A 16,868-nucleotide genomic window follows, 5' to 3' on the forward strand; every position below is an offset into this window, starting at 1 on the left:
CTCTCATTGCTGTCATATGGGGACCTAACCGATCTGTGGATAGAGTACCAGGCCTGTGCTAAATTTTCCTGGATGATCTACAGCTCGCTATTTGTTTGCTTTGAGAACTGGAGGTTCTCTAAACACAATGTTAATGTAATGTAAACAAAAAAAAAATCGCAAAAAATAAAAACACATCTAATATTTTGCTCCATATAACTATAATGCTACAATATTACTGGAGATTTTTGAATCATTCTTCATGCCAAACTGAAATAATCACAATTAATAGTTGACCAATATATCATCAAAGCCTTACTTAAATATTAAAACAGCTAAATATGTTCATATTTAAAAGACCCATATACAACTGTTCACTGTGTAGACTACCAGAGGGATGTTAACTTCGTTTGGAGTCAGTAAGATGAAGAAATATATACTTTTCTTAAAGCAAGGATGCATTAAACTTATCAAAAGCGACAGTAAGTAATATCTGCTATATACACTCACCTAAAGGCTTATTAGGAACATCATACTAATACTGTGTTTGACCCCCTTTCGCCTTCAGAACTGCCTTAATTCTACGTGGCATTGATACAACAAGGTGCTGAAAGCATCCTTTAGAAATGTTGGCCCATATTGATAGGATAGCATCTTGCAGTTGATGGAGATTTGTGGGATGCACATCCAGGGCACGAAGCTCCCGTTCCTCCACATCCCAAAGATGCTCTATTGGGTTGAGATCTGGTGACTGTGGGGGCCATTTTAGTACAGTGAACTCATTGTCATGTTCAAGAAACCAATTTGAAATGTTTCGAGCTTTGTGACATGGTGCATTATCCTGCTGGAAGTAGCCATCAGAGGATGGGTACATGGTGGTCATACATCTGCTTGTGCAAATTGTAGCCTCTTTTTCCTATTTGTAGTGGAGATGAATGGTACCCGGTGGGGTCTTCTGCTGTTGTAGCCCATCCGCCTCAAGGTTGTGCGTGTTGTGGCTTCACAAATGCTTTGCTGCATACCTCGGTTGTAACGAGTGGTTATTTCAGTCAAAGTTGCTCTTCTATCAGCTTGAATCAGTTGGCCCATTCTGCCCTCTGACCTCTAGCATCAACAAGGCATTTTCGCCCACAGGACTGCCGCATACTGGATGTTTTTCCCTTTTCACACCATTCTTTGTAAACCCTAGAAATGGTTGTGCGTGAAAATTCCAGTAACTGAGCAGATTGTGAAATACTCAGACCGCCCCGTCTGGCACCAACAACCATGCCACGCTCAAAATTGCTTAAATCACCTTTCTTTCCCATTCTGACATTCAGTTTGGAGTTCAGGAGATTGTCTTGACCAGGACCACACCCCTAAATGCATTGAAGCAACTGCCATGTGATTGGTTGATTAGATAATTGCATTAATGAGAAATTGAACAGGTGTTCCTAATAATCCTTTAGGTGAGTGCTTTGTCTGACACATGTACTTCCTCTTTAGAGAGTTTGGGAAAAGAATTTAGGTCATGGAATATGTAACAATTAGTATCTTAAGTGTACTTCATTGGGGGTTCACAAACTTTATTATAAATTCATTAATAGAATCTCTCACACACCATTGTAAATTCTAATTTACATTAAATTCTATTGTTAATTGTAAATTCACGGCTTTTGGTACTGTGCATTTCTTCACTGCTTTTGGTACCGTGATAAAATCATCCATTTCTGGTCCAAAATACGTAACTACTACATCCTACAAGATTTTGTTTCTCTTTGAAATTGCATCTGTTATCGATCAGAGTGGAGACGATGTTTGACTCTCATGCTAAACATGTTTTTAATTTTGGTTTATCTGACAAAGAAATATATATAGTTGCTGTGGTCATTCCCTCAGGTGCCGCACTTCTTTCAAAATGTGGATGTCTCAAATATCTGCATTACTACCACTCGAGAATCTCACTTCTGATACACTTCAAAAGTCTAATGACTTTTGGCAGATGTGGACAACTCTTTGGCACCATGTTAATAACCTCTCCTTATTCCCTACTCTACTGTGTATATTTACCGAAGTGATATTTTTTTTTTATGGATTTCTTTTTCTCCCTTTTGTCCCTCATTGTATGTTTGAGGCTGTATTTGAATGCATCTGGACATTGGAGTAACCAATAAAAAATAAAAAAAAATAGAAAAAAAAGTGACAGTGAGAACATATAGTGTTACAAATGATTTCCATTTCAACTACATGCTGTTCTTTTGAACTATGTCCATCAATAAGTCCTGTATAAAAATATCACTGTATTCAACAATAATAAGAAATGTTTCTTGAGCAGAAAATCAGTATATTAGAATTATTTCTGAAGGAAACAGAACATTATCATCTATTGGCGTAGACGCTATATAGTTACCATTAGTTACAGACTTTTTAAAAAGTTTTTCTTTAAGTTAAAGTTTCTGAGATGCAGACTAAAAAGGGAGAACAGAATAAAACAGTGCAATGCCTTAAACGAAAATTGAGCTTTCACACCTGAGCATGTTACACAAACCATCCTTTTTTATTTCCAGTTTATTGTTGTTGCGATTGGTTGGAGATTACATCTTTGTATGTATAAGCTCAAGCAAAACAACCCCTCCTTCCTGACACATTTGAAGTCACACTGTACCACCTCAAACAAGACTACACTTGTCATTTCAGATATCAGACCCAAGTGATGGGTGAATCTGTCGTTAAATTCCAATTCAAAAATACCAGTAACACAAGTATAAAACCAAGCGGTTTCCAAGGTTTTAAACAAACAGAGAAGACAACTTATTTTTAGTCTCTATGATCTCATAACAAAAATAATTCATGTGACTCCATTAATTATGGCACTGGCCAGTTGCCATCCGGTACATATTGAGTGATGCAGCTTTGTATGAGGCGGCGGGCTGGCACAAGATGTGCATGTATGTGTCTTCCATTGAATGCCTTCACTTGGCACAGCAGAAAAGTTTTTTTTTTTTTTTTTGCAGTCGCGCCTCTTTGCCTTGTCCCTTCTCCCTGAGGATGCCGCTTATCAAGGGTCCACTCTTCGTCCCCACGCTGGCCTTCTGCTATTTTAGGCAGGGTGATCATGGGCCCAGGAGGCAGAAAACCTGCTTCTCCACTCCCATGAGGGAGTAGGCGTTTCACCTCGGTCCCTAAAGTAATCATGGCCCTTCGTTATGGCATTAAAAGCTATAAGAGCATTAGTGTTGGACAGCAGCGCTCCAGGCTCGGAGGTAATAAATCGAGGTGGGGGGAGAAAAGGACACTTCAGGGAACGCGTGGAATTAATTACGTAATTATTATGAGACCGAATGATTGCATAGAGCAAGCGAAAGCAGCCTGTTATCTCAATTGGCATCAGAGGTGAATGAAAAACGCAGGTGGTTTGCTTTTATCTGATGCGTGGCGTCTCTACCTTTACTCTATTAATGATAATGCCTGCTCCAAAGACAGCATACTGGTATCTGTTGTTGATGGTGTTATAAAGACGTCAGTCAAATCACCATAAAACCCAAGCCATTTCGCTGACAGAAAGCCAAACTTAAAGAAACAGTATACCTTTAAAAAATGTAATTCTGTCGTCATTTGCTCACCCTCATTTAGTGATTTTCTCGAAGACAAATGATGAAAAGCATGTACACTGCCGTTTAAAGGTTTGGGGTCAGTAAGATTTAAAAAAAAATATATATTTTATTAAGCAGCAATACATTACATTTATTAAAAGTGACATTAAGGACATATAATGTTATGAAAGATTTGTATAAATGCTGTTCTTTTGAACTTTCTATTCATCAAAGAATCTTTGAAAAAACGTCTCATGTTTTCACAAAAATATTAAGCGGTATTTTTAGTGTTGTTAAGAAAAGTTTCTGGAGTAATGGCTGCTTTGAAAATCAGCTTTTTAAATTACATTTTAAAATATTATTATTAATAAGTTAAACTGAATAGTTTTTAAATTGCAATTATATTTCACAATTTTATAGTTTTTACTGTATTCTTAAACAAATACAGCCTTGATAAGCATAAGAGACTTATCAAAAACATTAAATACATCTTAAAAACCCAAACTTTTGAACAGTGGTGTATTTTCCATGTAAAATTATGTGAAAGAGGTCACAGGGTTTCAAGCGCCAAAATAATTATGTCAAATGTTCATTTTATGTTAAAACAAAAAAATCAATGCGTGTTTCATGGATGAAAGAAAGTCGTACAGGTTTGCAACGACAAAAAGGTTGCAAATTGGTGACTGATTTTCTATTTTTCTGTAAACTAACAAAAAAGAGGCACAAGCCTCATAATTCAATAACCCGCAATTAAGAGTCAATGCAGCATGAATGAAAGCAATGAAACAATAGCCAATGTGAATGGCACATGTGCCACAGGCCACTGGTTAAGGGCCAATCAGGGTATGCGAGAGATTGATGCTTGCAGGGGTCATGTGCAGAGGTTCGGTCCCATGAAACATTTGGCTGTGAAGTGGGTTGAAACCCGCTGGCACTGGGTAAAGAGTGCTGCATGGCACCAGAAATCCATCATGAGCCTTGCTAACCTGACAGGTGAACAAACACACAACAAGCAGGCCAGAAGGGTCCTCATCTGCTAAAAAGGACCGCACAAGGGAACGAACAACAATACTCTGCATTCAAAAGGACGGGGGAATAACAGCATTTCACGCTTGTAGACCAAAGGTCTACAAATAATGGAGTTCTCAACTTTCTGTCATGTTAACTTCCTCCTGAGCTTTGCCTTTCACAGCCTTTAAACAAAGTGAAACTAAATTCTTAGTCTTATCACTTCGGTGAACATCTGTAAGACATTTAGATTAACGTGTGTAGGAATAAAATGGCCACTACAACAGGCCCAAGCTTAGGCTAATACATAGATCATTTACGGTTATTTAAAAAAGCATAGTTGGAAGGAACGTGTCCAAATCGTTAAAAAAACAAAGTGCCTTACATGTGTTTAGATAAGGGGAGGACTTACCGTTATCAAACTCATCTGGAATCTGAAAAAAAAAAAGAAAAGAGAGAGTTAAGGTACAAGACGAAATGTTCTTCATGCACACTGGTATATCAAGTTATGTTTGTACCACATGTGGGTATGAGGAGAGTTCAACCAAGTGTCTTTATACAAACTAGACTCCCACACCAAATTAACAGTAAAAGTAAAAAAAAAAAACAAAAAAAAAACTCTTTTAGACTGAGAGGGTTTAATGGATGGAAGCTTTCAGACACCATGTAAAAATTGTGTAATTCTTTGTTATGTTTCCTGAATTCCAAAGAAGGAAATGTTTTTCACTCACACACACACACACACACACACACACACACACACACACGTCTGGTGCACTATCTTTGTGAGGACTCTCCATAGACGTAATGGTTTTTATACTGTACAAACTGTATATTCTATCCCCTTACACTGCCCCTATCCCTAAACCTACCCATCACAGGAAACTTTCTGCATTTTTACATTTTCAAAAAAACTAATTCTGTATGATTTATAAGCTTTTGTACCCATGGGGGACCTCAATTTAGGTCCCCACGGTGACACGAGTCCCCATGAGTCTGTGTGCATTCAGGTTTAAGTCCCCACCGGTGTAGAAAAACATGTCCACACATACACACACACACACACACACACACACACACACACACACACACACACACACACACACACACACACACACACACACGTCTGGTTTACTATCTTTGTGGGGACTCTCCATAGACTTAATGGTTTTTAGACTGTACAAACGGTATATTCTATCTCCTTACACTAACCCTACCCCTAAACCTACCCATAACAGAAAACTTTCTGCATTTTTACATTTCCAAAAAAACTCATTCTGTATGATTTATAAGCTTGTTTACCCATGGGGACCTCTATTTAGGACACGAGTCCCCATGAGTCTATGTGCATTCAGGCTGAAGTCCCCACCGGGATAGAAAAACATGAACATGAACACACACACACACACACACACACACACACACACACACACACACACACACACACACACACACACACACACACACACACACACACACACACACACACACACACACACACACACACACACACACACACACACACACACACACACACACACACACACACACACACACACACACACACACACACACACACACACACACACACACACACACGATAAAAACATTGACAGTCAATCAGAATCCATCCTGCAAGAGCTCGAGCATTTAAAGTGGCAGACGACAAACCTGCAGTGCGTGCTTAGAATAAATACCTTTTTGGCACAGTACTGTTATACATTATTGTAAAAAATAAATAAATTATATATTGGTCTTTTAATAACAATACACCAGTCCACCAATAAGCACCAGACCAATGAATATTCAGCTGCATCTGTCAGCGTGTTCTGGCCCACTTGGGACCCAGGATCACAACATGCTGCCTGTTGGGACCCCTCACAGCACAACAGGGGGCAGGGGGCCTGTTTAAAACCACTGTCATTCTCCTACTACTGCAATCATTCATTGTACTGGAACCGCTTTGGCGCCCTCCACTGGACAAAGGGCTAAGTGGTATTTTTGGGCTGAAGGGGAAAATTGAATCCTCAAGCTCTAACTTTCTGCTCTAATTATCACAGACAAAAGTCACTCAATTATAATGGTTAAGTGAAAATAGGCAGTATAAATAAATAGAGTTAAGAAAAGCATCAACACCTTGTTGAGAATGAAGAATATACTCTGCCTCCTGCTGGTGAACTATATTTTTGCACTTTGTCAGAGAAACACTGCTTGATTTAGCCAATTTGATAAAAGGGACATTTCACCCAAAAAAGAGAATTCTGTAATCATTTGCTCACCATGTCATTTCAAACATGTATGACTTTTTTCTGTAAAACAAAAAAAAATATTTTGAGAAACGTCTCAGTATTGTTTTGCCCATACAATGGACAAAATTGTACGGACAGAACTATTGGTTCTCAACATGCTTCAAAATATCCTATTTTGTGTTCCACAGAAGAAGGAAAAAAAAATTTGGCTAAATTATAAAAAGATAAAGAAGCCCGATAATACAATGAGAGAGATTGATGTTTATATTATAGCCATATGGATAATTATATCCATATAAAGTTATGGAACTAGCACACAGGATTCTGGGCAGCATATGCAAGTGCCAACCTGTCAATGCCAAGTGGGCATGCAAGCAAAAACAGACCAGATCTGTTTTTGTATTTATTTGCTATGAGTGAGCTATGAATTTTTATCATAAAAAAACCACAACCACTGAAGATGAAAGCCGTGTAACTACACTGTACTCTTATCTACCCACAAACACACTGCTGTTCAACATAAATTAGTATTCCAGGTGAATATACACTACCATTTAAAAGATTAGGCTTGGTAAGTTGTTTTATTTTTAAGAAATAAACATTTTATTCAGCAAGGACACATGCTGAAGCACAGAAACAAACTTCAACAGCCACTGTAGCCATTATATGAACCAATAAAGATTCGATTTTGTTCTATGAGAAGAGGATTCAGCCACTGGTCTCACGCTGTCACTTCCTTTAAGTGCTCTTCAATTAAGACCTTGGGTTGTGAAAAATGGCACCCAAAAGCCTGGCACACTCCACACATCTCTCCAAAAAGGCCTCAACTACATGTGAAGTGTGCCCTGTTAGGAGACCACCAGTCCAAAAGGGTCAATATACCAAAGAAGTGTCGGCAACAAACATTCCCACATTGTGCTAAGTCTGTCCTTCGAGTCACTTGTTTCTGGACATCACTCAAAGGTTTAATTCGCGGGACAAATGCTGTATAAACAGTCTGTTTGAAGGCTATGCTTTGGTGAAGGTTCCTCCTTTCAAAATAGTCCTTGAGCTAAACTGTCACGTAAAATTTGTTCCTGCTTGCAGGAAATGATAACAGCCAAGCACTTTTTTTTGTAAACACATAAATCAAGTGAAATGTGTGCGATTGTCAAATGTGAAACAGTGGGTGATGACAAAATGCACGTATAGCGTGCTTTCCCAAGCACTTTCCTGTTACAGGTTAAACTGGTTGAATGTTCGAGACCTTCCAACAACTAAATGACTGAGGTGCGAACACACTCTGGCAGTGTGACAAGACCTTCTGTCGAGAAGGCTAATGAGCGCAGTCTCGCTCTGTCTTGTTCATGAGACGCGTGACTCATCGTTGAAAGGCCAGGCACACGCCATTCACAAGTCTCATTACATCTCAACTGACTGCGAAGTGTGCCCATTCAAAGTGATTCACAGCCTACAGGAACACAAGCTTTGAGGTAGCAATCTTCCCGAGGAAACACCTCAAGCCTTTTTTACTAGGGACACACTGATACCACTCCTTCTGTAATATTACAACAGCTGTAATGTTTTTACTGACATATACAATTTAGTTTTAATCCAGCTGACGCTTATGTGCTGAGAAGTGCTTTGTCTCTCTCCCGACCTTCAAGTAACATTGGTAATGGGTGCACAGCTTTCTTTTTTTGCTACTGACGCATCCAAATCTAAATGACCTAACTAACTTTTCAGCAATGCCTGTGAGAAAAGGATGAGAGCATTAGAGATATGAAGCAAAGACTCAACTATAAATTGATTCTCGATTTTACAGTCAATTTTATTCCGAAATTCAAACAACAGGTTAAATGTTGTTTTGGCACACTTTAACATTTTGTACAACTCAGTTTTAGCTATTTTTTTAGCCCTGTTTGTGAAACCAGGCCTCAGATTGAGCCAGGATTAAGCGATAGTTCAATTAGGAAATTTAACTAGCTTTTCTAAATGTGTCTTAAAAAAAACAACTAAACAATGGCACTGGCATAATTTAAGATGTCAGTCCAGGTTACTTTCAATTAAAACAGCTCAAACATGCATTTTAGTCTGGGATTAATTTAAGATTTGCATGGCTTGATGATTATTTAAAAAGTTTGATTGATTGATTATTCATTTTTTTAATTGATTATCTATTTTCGGTTTCGGTTTTCGGACAATTGCATCCTGAATTTTCGGTTTCAGACCAGAATTTTCATTTCGGTGCATCTCTGATTAGATATATCTACTTCATAGACATCTTTAATCTCTGATGTCTCCATATCTCTGTTTGTTCTGTTGTCGTGTTTCTTTGTCTGGATTCTCCGATTCTGAGCCGGTCCATTTTGTTTCCAGCGGCACAGGCAATAACGTCAGCTGCGCGTTCTCACTCTCCTCTCCGACGGCGAAGTGACACACACCCGCCTCCTCTCACTCACTCGTCTCATTCGCTCTGGATAAATAGTGCTTGTATTGTGCAGAATTTTACTAATTCCCGTAGGTTTCGTGCTCACACAAAAAGCGTGCACCACTGATCTATATAAGTGGAGCGCACAAGCCGCCTCTCAGTCTCAAGCAGCTTGTGAGTCACAAGTTCCAAAATGAGTGGCTTACTGCGCTTAAACGATCAAACACACACAAAATTATGTCAAAATGCCCGTCTTGGCGAGTATTAAACAGTCAGTTTTGGAACCTAATTAGTTGAAAAAGATAATGCTTATTGTGTAACAGTATATTGGATCCAATAAACTCTTAAAGTGAAAGCAGTCTAATATTCCTGCTGCTGTCTGTCATGTTAATAAAAATACAAAAGACAAAGAAAATCACTCCTGCTCTTGACTGAATAACTTCTGTAACTAATTGTAAGCATTAATCTGTATTTGATTTTTACAGTGAAGACTATCCAGTGTTATTTTACATTTCTGTAGTATTTCTGAATATACTGAATAAACACCTGAAAAACTTAAAGCCGTATTTATTTCATATCTCTCTTTATTCCATTGATTGCATCTTCCATTGTATTGAAGAAAATTGACACTTCCATTTTTCTTGGCCGATTCCGATTTCCAATTTTTTGCAATCGGTGCATCTCTAACCAGGACCGATGGAATTTCAAAGAACAAATTTCGGTCAAAATGGATTTAGACCAAAACAGTGACATTTATTATGACCGCCGCTAGCGTAGCTAGCGAAAGCGGTCATATAGGGATTGTCAAAGTTTTTTTTTTTTTTTTTTTTCGTCACCTTACTGAATTTTTCGTCAACGATACCAGGGACACCGAAGCACCGGGGAACATGAAATTTGGTGGGCATGTAGCCCCACTAGACTTCTAAGGAAAAATTTCGTTTGGTCCCCGGGGGCCACTCCCCCCCCGCGCTGGGCCCCCCCAAACCCCAAAAAATGCAGTTTTTCCTAAATAACTACCTGAACCGTGGCACCGAGGATGAAGAAATTTTTATGGTATGTTGGTCTACTAGACTTTTACGGAAAAATTTCGTTTGGTCCCCGGGGGCCACTTCCCCCCCCGCGCTGGGGCCCCCGTAAATTTTTCGTCAACGATACCAGGGACACCGAAGCACCGAGGAACATGAAATTTGGTGGGCATGTAGCCCCACTAGACTTCTAAGGAAAAATTTCGTTTGGTCCCCGGGGGCCACTCCCCCCCCGCGCTGGGCCACCCCAAACCCAAAAAAATGCAGTTTTTCCTAAATAACTACCTGAACCGTGGCACCGAGGATGAAGAAATTTTTATGGTATGTTGGTCTACTAGACTTTTACGGAAAAATTTCATTTGGTCCCCGGGGCCCACTTCCCCCCCCCGCGCTGGGGCCCCCGTAAATTTTTCGTCAACGATACCAGGGACACCGAAGTACCGGGGAACATGAAATTTGGTGGGCATGTAGCCCAACTAGACTTCTAAGGAAAAATTTTGTTTGGTCCCCGGGGGCCACTCCCCCCCCGCGCTGGGCCCCCCCAAACCCCAAAAAATGCAGTTTTTCCTAAATAACTACCTGAACCGTGGCACCGAGGATGAAGAAATTTTTATGGTATGTTGGTCTACTAGACTTTTATGGAAAAATTTCATTTGGTCCCCGGGGGCCACTTCCCCCCCCGCGCTGGGGCCCCCGTAAATTTTTCGTCAACGATACCAGGGACACCGAAGCACCGGGGAACATGAAATTTGGTGGGCATGTAGCCCCACTAGACTTCTACGGAAAAATTTCGTTTGGTCCCCGGGGGCCACTCCCCCCCCGCGCTGGCCCCCCCCAAACCCCAAAAATGCCGTTTTTCCTAAATAACTACCTGAACCGTGGCACCGAGGATGAAGAAATTTTTATGGTATGTTGCTCTTAAGGGCCCACATCAACCTAGCCCATAATCACTCATTTGTGATTTGCGCCCCTCCCATAAAAAATGAAAATGCAATATTATTCTGCTTTAATCGCCCCTATCTTCAGTGGAGATGTTCAGAACTGCACCATATTTCATGTGTATGATTAACTTGACATCCTCTGGGGGTATCCTCTGCTAAGTTTTGTAGAATTTCATCCATGGGGGGGTATAAAATAAATTCATTTATGTGCACATTTAGTGACTGTACACTCATCGGCCTGTAGATGGTGCTGTTGAGCGAAGGGTTGCTGGTTTAGGATGATACTGTCACACACACACATGCAGGAATACAAACAAACGCAAGCATGCACACACACTGACATCCACACGCACAGACACACACCCATACACACACATACAAATCCACATGCACAGACACACACACACACGCGCACACATGTACCCACACATACATACACGCACAGACACACACACACACACACACACACACACACACACACACACACACACACACACACACACACACACACACACACACACACACACACACACACACACACAAACACACACACACACACAGACATGCACATACTATTACTTTTTTTTAGGTATATACATAAACACGCAATACAGCCAAATTACTCCACGTCATTTATTTTTGTGGAAAGCCAGTGCAGGCCTGAGCGGCGGTCATATTTTGTACCGTGATGCGGTACATCTAGTTTAGCCTTGCTCCAACGCATTTTGACTGTGTCAGTGTCTATTTTGAGCAAATTTTGGATAAGCTTGATAACATGACAGCTGTGTGGACGCTAAGGCTGAGTTGACAATATCTATTTCTCATTTTTAATTAATACTGATATGGATTCTGAAAAAAAAAAGATTAATATTTGAGTCTAAGTTGTTTTCTGTCAATAAAACACATTGCTTGTAAAAAGTTTTGGGTGAGCCTAAGGCACAGTAGACAAAAAAACCTGTCCATGGGAAGAGAGCGAGGTTCCCAGTCCCACACTGTCACACAATTGACATCCAATTGGAGTGGACAGAGGTGACAATTTTTACAAGCAAAGATCTGGCACACTTCACATTTGTCTCCTATGTGGTTGCAAACATATGTTAAAGTGTGCCCTTTGAAAAAGGTGAAGGAAGCAGACCAGGAGGGGTGGCACCAGCGAAGAAGATTTTCCCATGCACACACCTTAGCCCAGCACATGCCACAGTTTAAAGAGAACTTGAAAAGTGTGTGGTTTATAGAGCAAGCAGCAATGAGGTGACACCCATGATCTCATCCCGAGTGCTGTGAGAAGTGTGTCTGTGCAGCGGACCCTAAACCATAGAGGCCTGATAATGAACACCTAAACATGTGGTGTCTAAATCCCACAGTTAGGAGAGCTGGCAATCCTTCTGAAATCAACATTTTCCAAGATCAAGACCAATAAGGTGTCTACAAATGTAGTTTTAATAATAGAAGTAATTACCTTTAATACCATTTGATCCTTCAGCCAATCTACATTAGCAGCATATTCTTAGACGTTTGATAACATAGTCAAGCAAAAGGCTAATCACATTAATTACTGTTATGTGTCCGATATTGTAAAGAGCGATACCATTATGCAGCATTTACTACAGTAAGTTGACCGAGTGCATCTCTGAGCTGGAGTGAGTGAGTGGAGGCGGGGCTAATTTGCATATTTATAGAACCACGTATACTATATGAAGCAAGGGTTTGGAGTAACATTCAAGCCATTTTATTTTTCACAAAAAAAATTTTATTTTTAAAAAAACTTTTAAATATGCCAATTTGGTGATCAAAGATGAGTTTTAAGGGATATAATGATTGACTACTACAGGGGGTTTTGAACAAATTCTTATTTAAAGTTTTATAAAATATCTTAAAGTTTTACTAACTAATATCAACACTAAATTTATTAATCACATAATTCATCTATGCAAAATAATTATCAAACTAAAGGCATATAATTATATATAAAGCAGAGATTTTTTTAATTAATAATTTTATTAAACCAAGATGTTAAAGATATTAAATAAATGCCATTATTTTGAACTTTCAATTCATCAAAGAATCCTGTATCACGGGTTACACAAAAATATATAAAGCAGCACAACCATTTTCAACATTAATAAGAAAAAATATTTATTGAGCTTGTTTTTAGGGTTGGGTGGTATGATGATATATATCATCATGATGATGTAAAGTGTCTTATAGATTGCGGTTTGTAAATATATCCACATCGCACAGCACTACTTAAAGTTCTAGACACTTTAGACTGATAAAGAAACCTGAATGAATGAGGAATAAAGAGTGGGACATGCATAAGAGTTAAGCGCAATAAGCCGTGAAAAACGAACGCTGACTGACGCATCCAAAGCAAGCGCACTAAAGGACACCACTCCAGACACCATGCCATCCCAAATTCAGTTCTCTTTCACAACTTATGGAGCTTGAATGGTAAAACATACACAATTGTGTCAAAATGCCCATCATGTGGAATATTTATCTACTTAAAAACAGTCGGTTATGACTGAAGAGAAAGTCAACAATGCACTCTTATTTTTACATTTAGTATCTCGAATTTACCTTTTCTGTCAAAATTAATAGAAATGGCAGTATCCTCACAACTATGTTCCTTTTTAGAAAGAAATGGTGTCTGCGAGGATTTCCAGTCAGGATTTAGACCATATCATAGTACTGAGACAGCTCTCATTAGAGTCACAAATGATTTGCCCTTATCATCCGATTGTGGTTGTATCTCTCTATTGGTGTTACTAGATCTTAGTGCTGCATTTGACACTATTGACCACAACATTCTTTTAAATAGACTCGAAAATTATGTTGGCATTAGTGGAATTGCATTAGCATGGTTTGAATCATACTTATCTGACCATAGACCAACAAACTTTGTTGTATTATTTTCATGTTATCACTGTGAAGCTGCTTTGGTAAAATCTGTATTGTAAAAAGCGCTATATAAATAAATGTGACTTGACTTGACATTTGATTATTCAGTTTCTGTAGTATTTCTTACAACATGTTAAATATAACTACTGTACCTAATGACAATAATATTTATAAAAAAAAAACAATAATCATAAAGATAAAACAAACATTTAACTTCAAATTAATTTCTTTGTTCTATTGTATTTGTCCTATGGTTTGTAATTTGCTTCTTTGTTCTTATTTTAGTCACAAAAATGTAATTAACTAAAAAATAACTATATTGTGATATATATCGTTATTGTGAAAAAAGTTTCATATAGTGAAATAAGATTTTAGTCACGTTGCCCACCCCATAGTATTTTTGATCAAATAAATGCAGCCTTGGTGAGCACATGAGATTTACCGACCCCAAAATTTTAAACTGTGATGTATATAAATGTACAATTGTTTCTGCTATAAAAGTTTCTTAAGATTGTTCTTCTTCTGATTTACAATAAGGGCAAGAAGACAGAAGCGTGGGAGACCGATCATAAAGCCAGTCCCTGAGACGAAAAAAATAAAATTACAGTACGGGAACAGGACGAAGGTCTCGTGCTCACAATAAGATCACAAGAGCTGAGAACAGTAAAACCCCTCCAATCTAACGAACGAGGTGTGTGATCAGGCACCAATGGCCCTCTGAACTCACGTGAGGTCACACTGACCTGTGAAGTGTGCCCTTACAAGTGGGCTCTAATTAAGCAGGTAACAAAACAGGATGTCTAACAACGGTGGAGGTGTGCTCTTTAAAGTGACCACCTTCCTTAATCCACACCTCATACCTCTGGCACATGCCTCCAGACTAGGTGCACTTGGCATCTACTTGTGAAGTGTGCCCCTTTGGAGGTGGGAAACAGTGGGTGGCTTCCAGACACATTAAAGTAACCTTGCTAATTTGATCTTTAAGAAGCCAAACAGGCATTAATGCTCATTTATGAGCTCTAAGGCCTTTAACACCTTAAAAAGATAGTTCACCCAAAATCTCTATTTGTGCTCCACAGATGAAATAAAATCATACAAGTTTGAATCAACATGCCGGTAAGTCAAGAATTTTCATTTTTGTGTGAACAATCCCTTTAAGACATTGCAATCACTATAGTTCACTATGGCATTGGAAATATGGCACTGAATTTATAGAAAGAATCTCTTCTGAGCATATGCAAAAGGAGCATCAAAAATACTAAATACTGGTCCTTGTCACAACATTAAAGTCAAGCTCCAATTACAGTAGCACAGGTCTTCCACACAGGGGAGAGAGAGGTACAAAACGCAACACCAACAAGCAAAACACATTTCATAGAGTCTTCTGCGAGACTGGCTTTGTAAAGCGAGTTGTTTGAAGTGGGCCACCTCGAGAGGTGCTAGAAGTCTGCACCCTGAATAAAGGAAATTCACAGCACTATGAGAAGTGTGCCCTACAGAGCGAAAATCTTCACACCGACACCTGATTGAACTGCCTGTAAGCAAGAAGCCGTTGCAGTTTCAATAGAAAGAGACTGGTGGGGGAGCGCAGGTGAGAAAGTGTGCCACGGGAAATAGCACAGCGTTAGAGCTTGTTAAAATTACCATATTCTACAAAAACTGAGGGAAACGATGGGACACCATTAAGATACTTTTAGACTGCTAACTTAATCTATTCAACAAATCTGATATTAACTTTTTTCTTTCTCTGAAAGGTGCTCTTATCATCCGATCGTGGTTGTCATAACTCAGAATATGTAGCCTATAGAAAATGTATGGGTGATGTCAAAAATGTTGAAACACTGCTCACTGATTCCTTGTCGAACTCTTTTTTTTGCACACAGAAAGTATTCTCGTCGCTTCATAGCATTAAGGTTGAACCACTAAACATTGCTTGCTCTATGTGGGGTCAAAAAGCTCTCGGGATTTCATTAAAATTTCTTCATTTGTGTTCAGAAGATGAACGAAGGTCTTACAGGTTTGGAACGACATGAGGGGGAGTAATCAATGACAGAAATTTGATTTTTGGGTGAACTAACCCTTTATTACCAACAAAGGCTAAAAAATAAACTATAAAACCTGGTTTTATGATAGTTAATGCTTACCTTATTTCCTTGTTCATCCACGGAGTTGCTACCTAGAGACCAGAAACACTCAGAATTTTAGTCACATGATTTCAAACCTTTGATAGTTTATGCAAGCAACAAAACATTAAAACAAAATTAAATGAGATAATAAATATCTAATAGATATTAGAAATTTATTTGAGATTTTTATGACATTTACATAATAAAATGTCTAATATATTTTACACACGTTTATCCACTTATCAATTCATTCTTTTATCTAAACAAAGACAATACATTATTATTGAACTTGCATGCAAAACAAACATGTTAAAAGGTAATACGCAGCGTTGGATACGTTACTCTAAAAAAGTAGGCTAATTAAGCTACTAATTACATCTTCAATAGATTAATTACATTACTGTACCAATTACGCTCTCTAAAAAGTATTTCATTGGTTATTATTATTACTTTCTAAATACCATATCAACCATGTTGAACAATACAAGGACAGATATAAAACTGCTCTTAATTCTTTCAAATAAAGTATATATAAAATTGCATAGGCTACATTATTCTTGAACTAACCAAAGCATTTGAAGGGTGAAGGTTTAATTAAAAACATAGATTTTAACATTAGACACTAAACTTTGATGCTTTATATAAAATTGTTCTATA

The 16,868-nt window shown here is 38.6% G+C and overlaps 1 protein-coding gene across 2 annotated transcripts in view; it reads right to left on the reverse strand.

Annotated features, from left to right (window-relative positions):
- Positions 1-16,868, reverse strand: part of timm50 (translocase of inner mitochondrial membrane 50 homolog) — a 37,900-nt gene that overhangs the window by 12,974 nt on the left and 8,058 nt on the right. For both annotated transcript variants that reach the window (XM_081370334.1, XM_081370335.1), the window contains exons 3-4: positions 16,230-16,261; positions 4,972-4,993 (exon numbers count right to left, since the gene is read on the reverse strand). In XM_081370334.1, coding sequence (XP_081226460.1) covers positions 4,972-4,993; positions 16,230-16,261 — 54 coding nt within the window. The remainder of the gene's footprint in view (positions 1-4,971; positions 4,994-16,229; positions 16,262-16,868) is intronic.

This window comes from Scardinius erythrophthalmus (genome assembly GCF_964197995.2).
Source record: "Scardinius erythrophthalmus genome assembly, chromosome: 7".
Classification (NCBI taxonomy): domain Eukaryota; kingdom Metazoa; phylum Chordata; class Actinopteri; order Cypriniformes; family Leuciscidae; genus Scardinius; species Scardinius erythrophthalmus.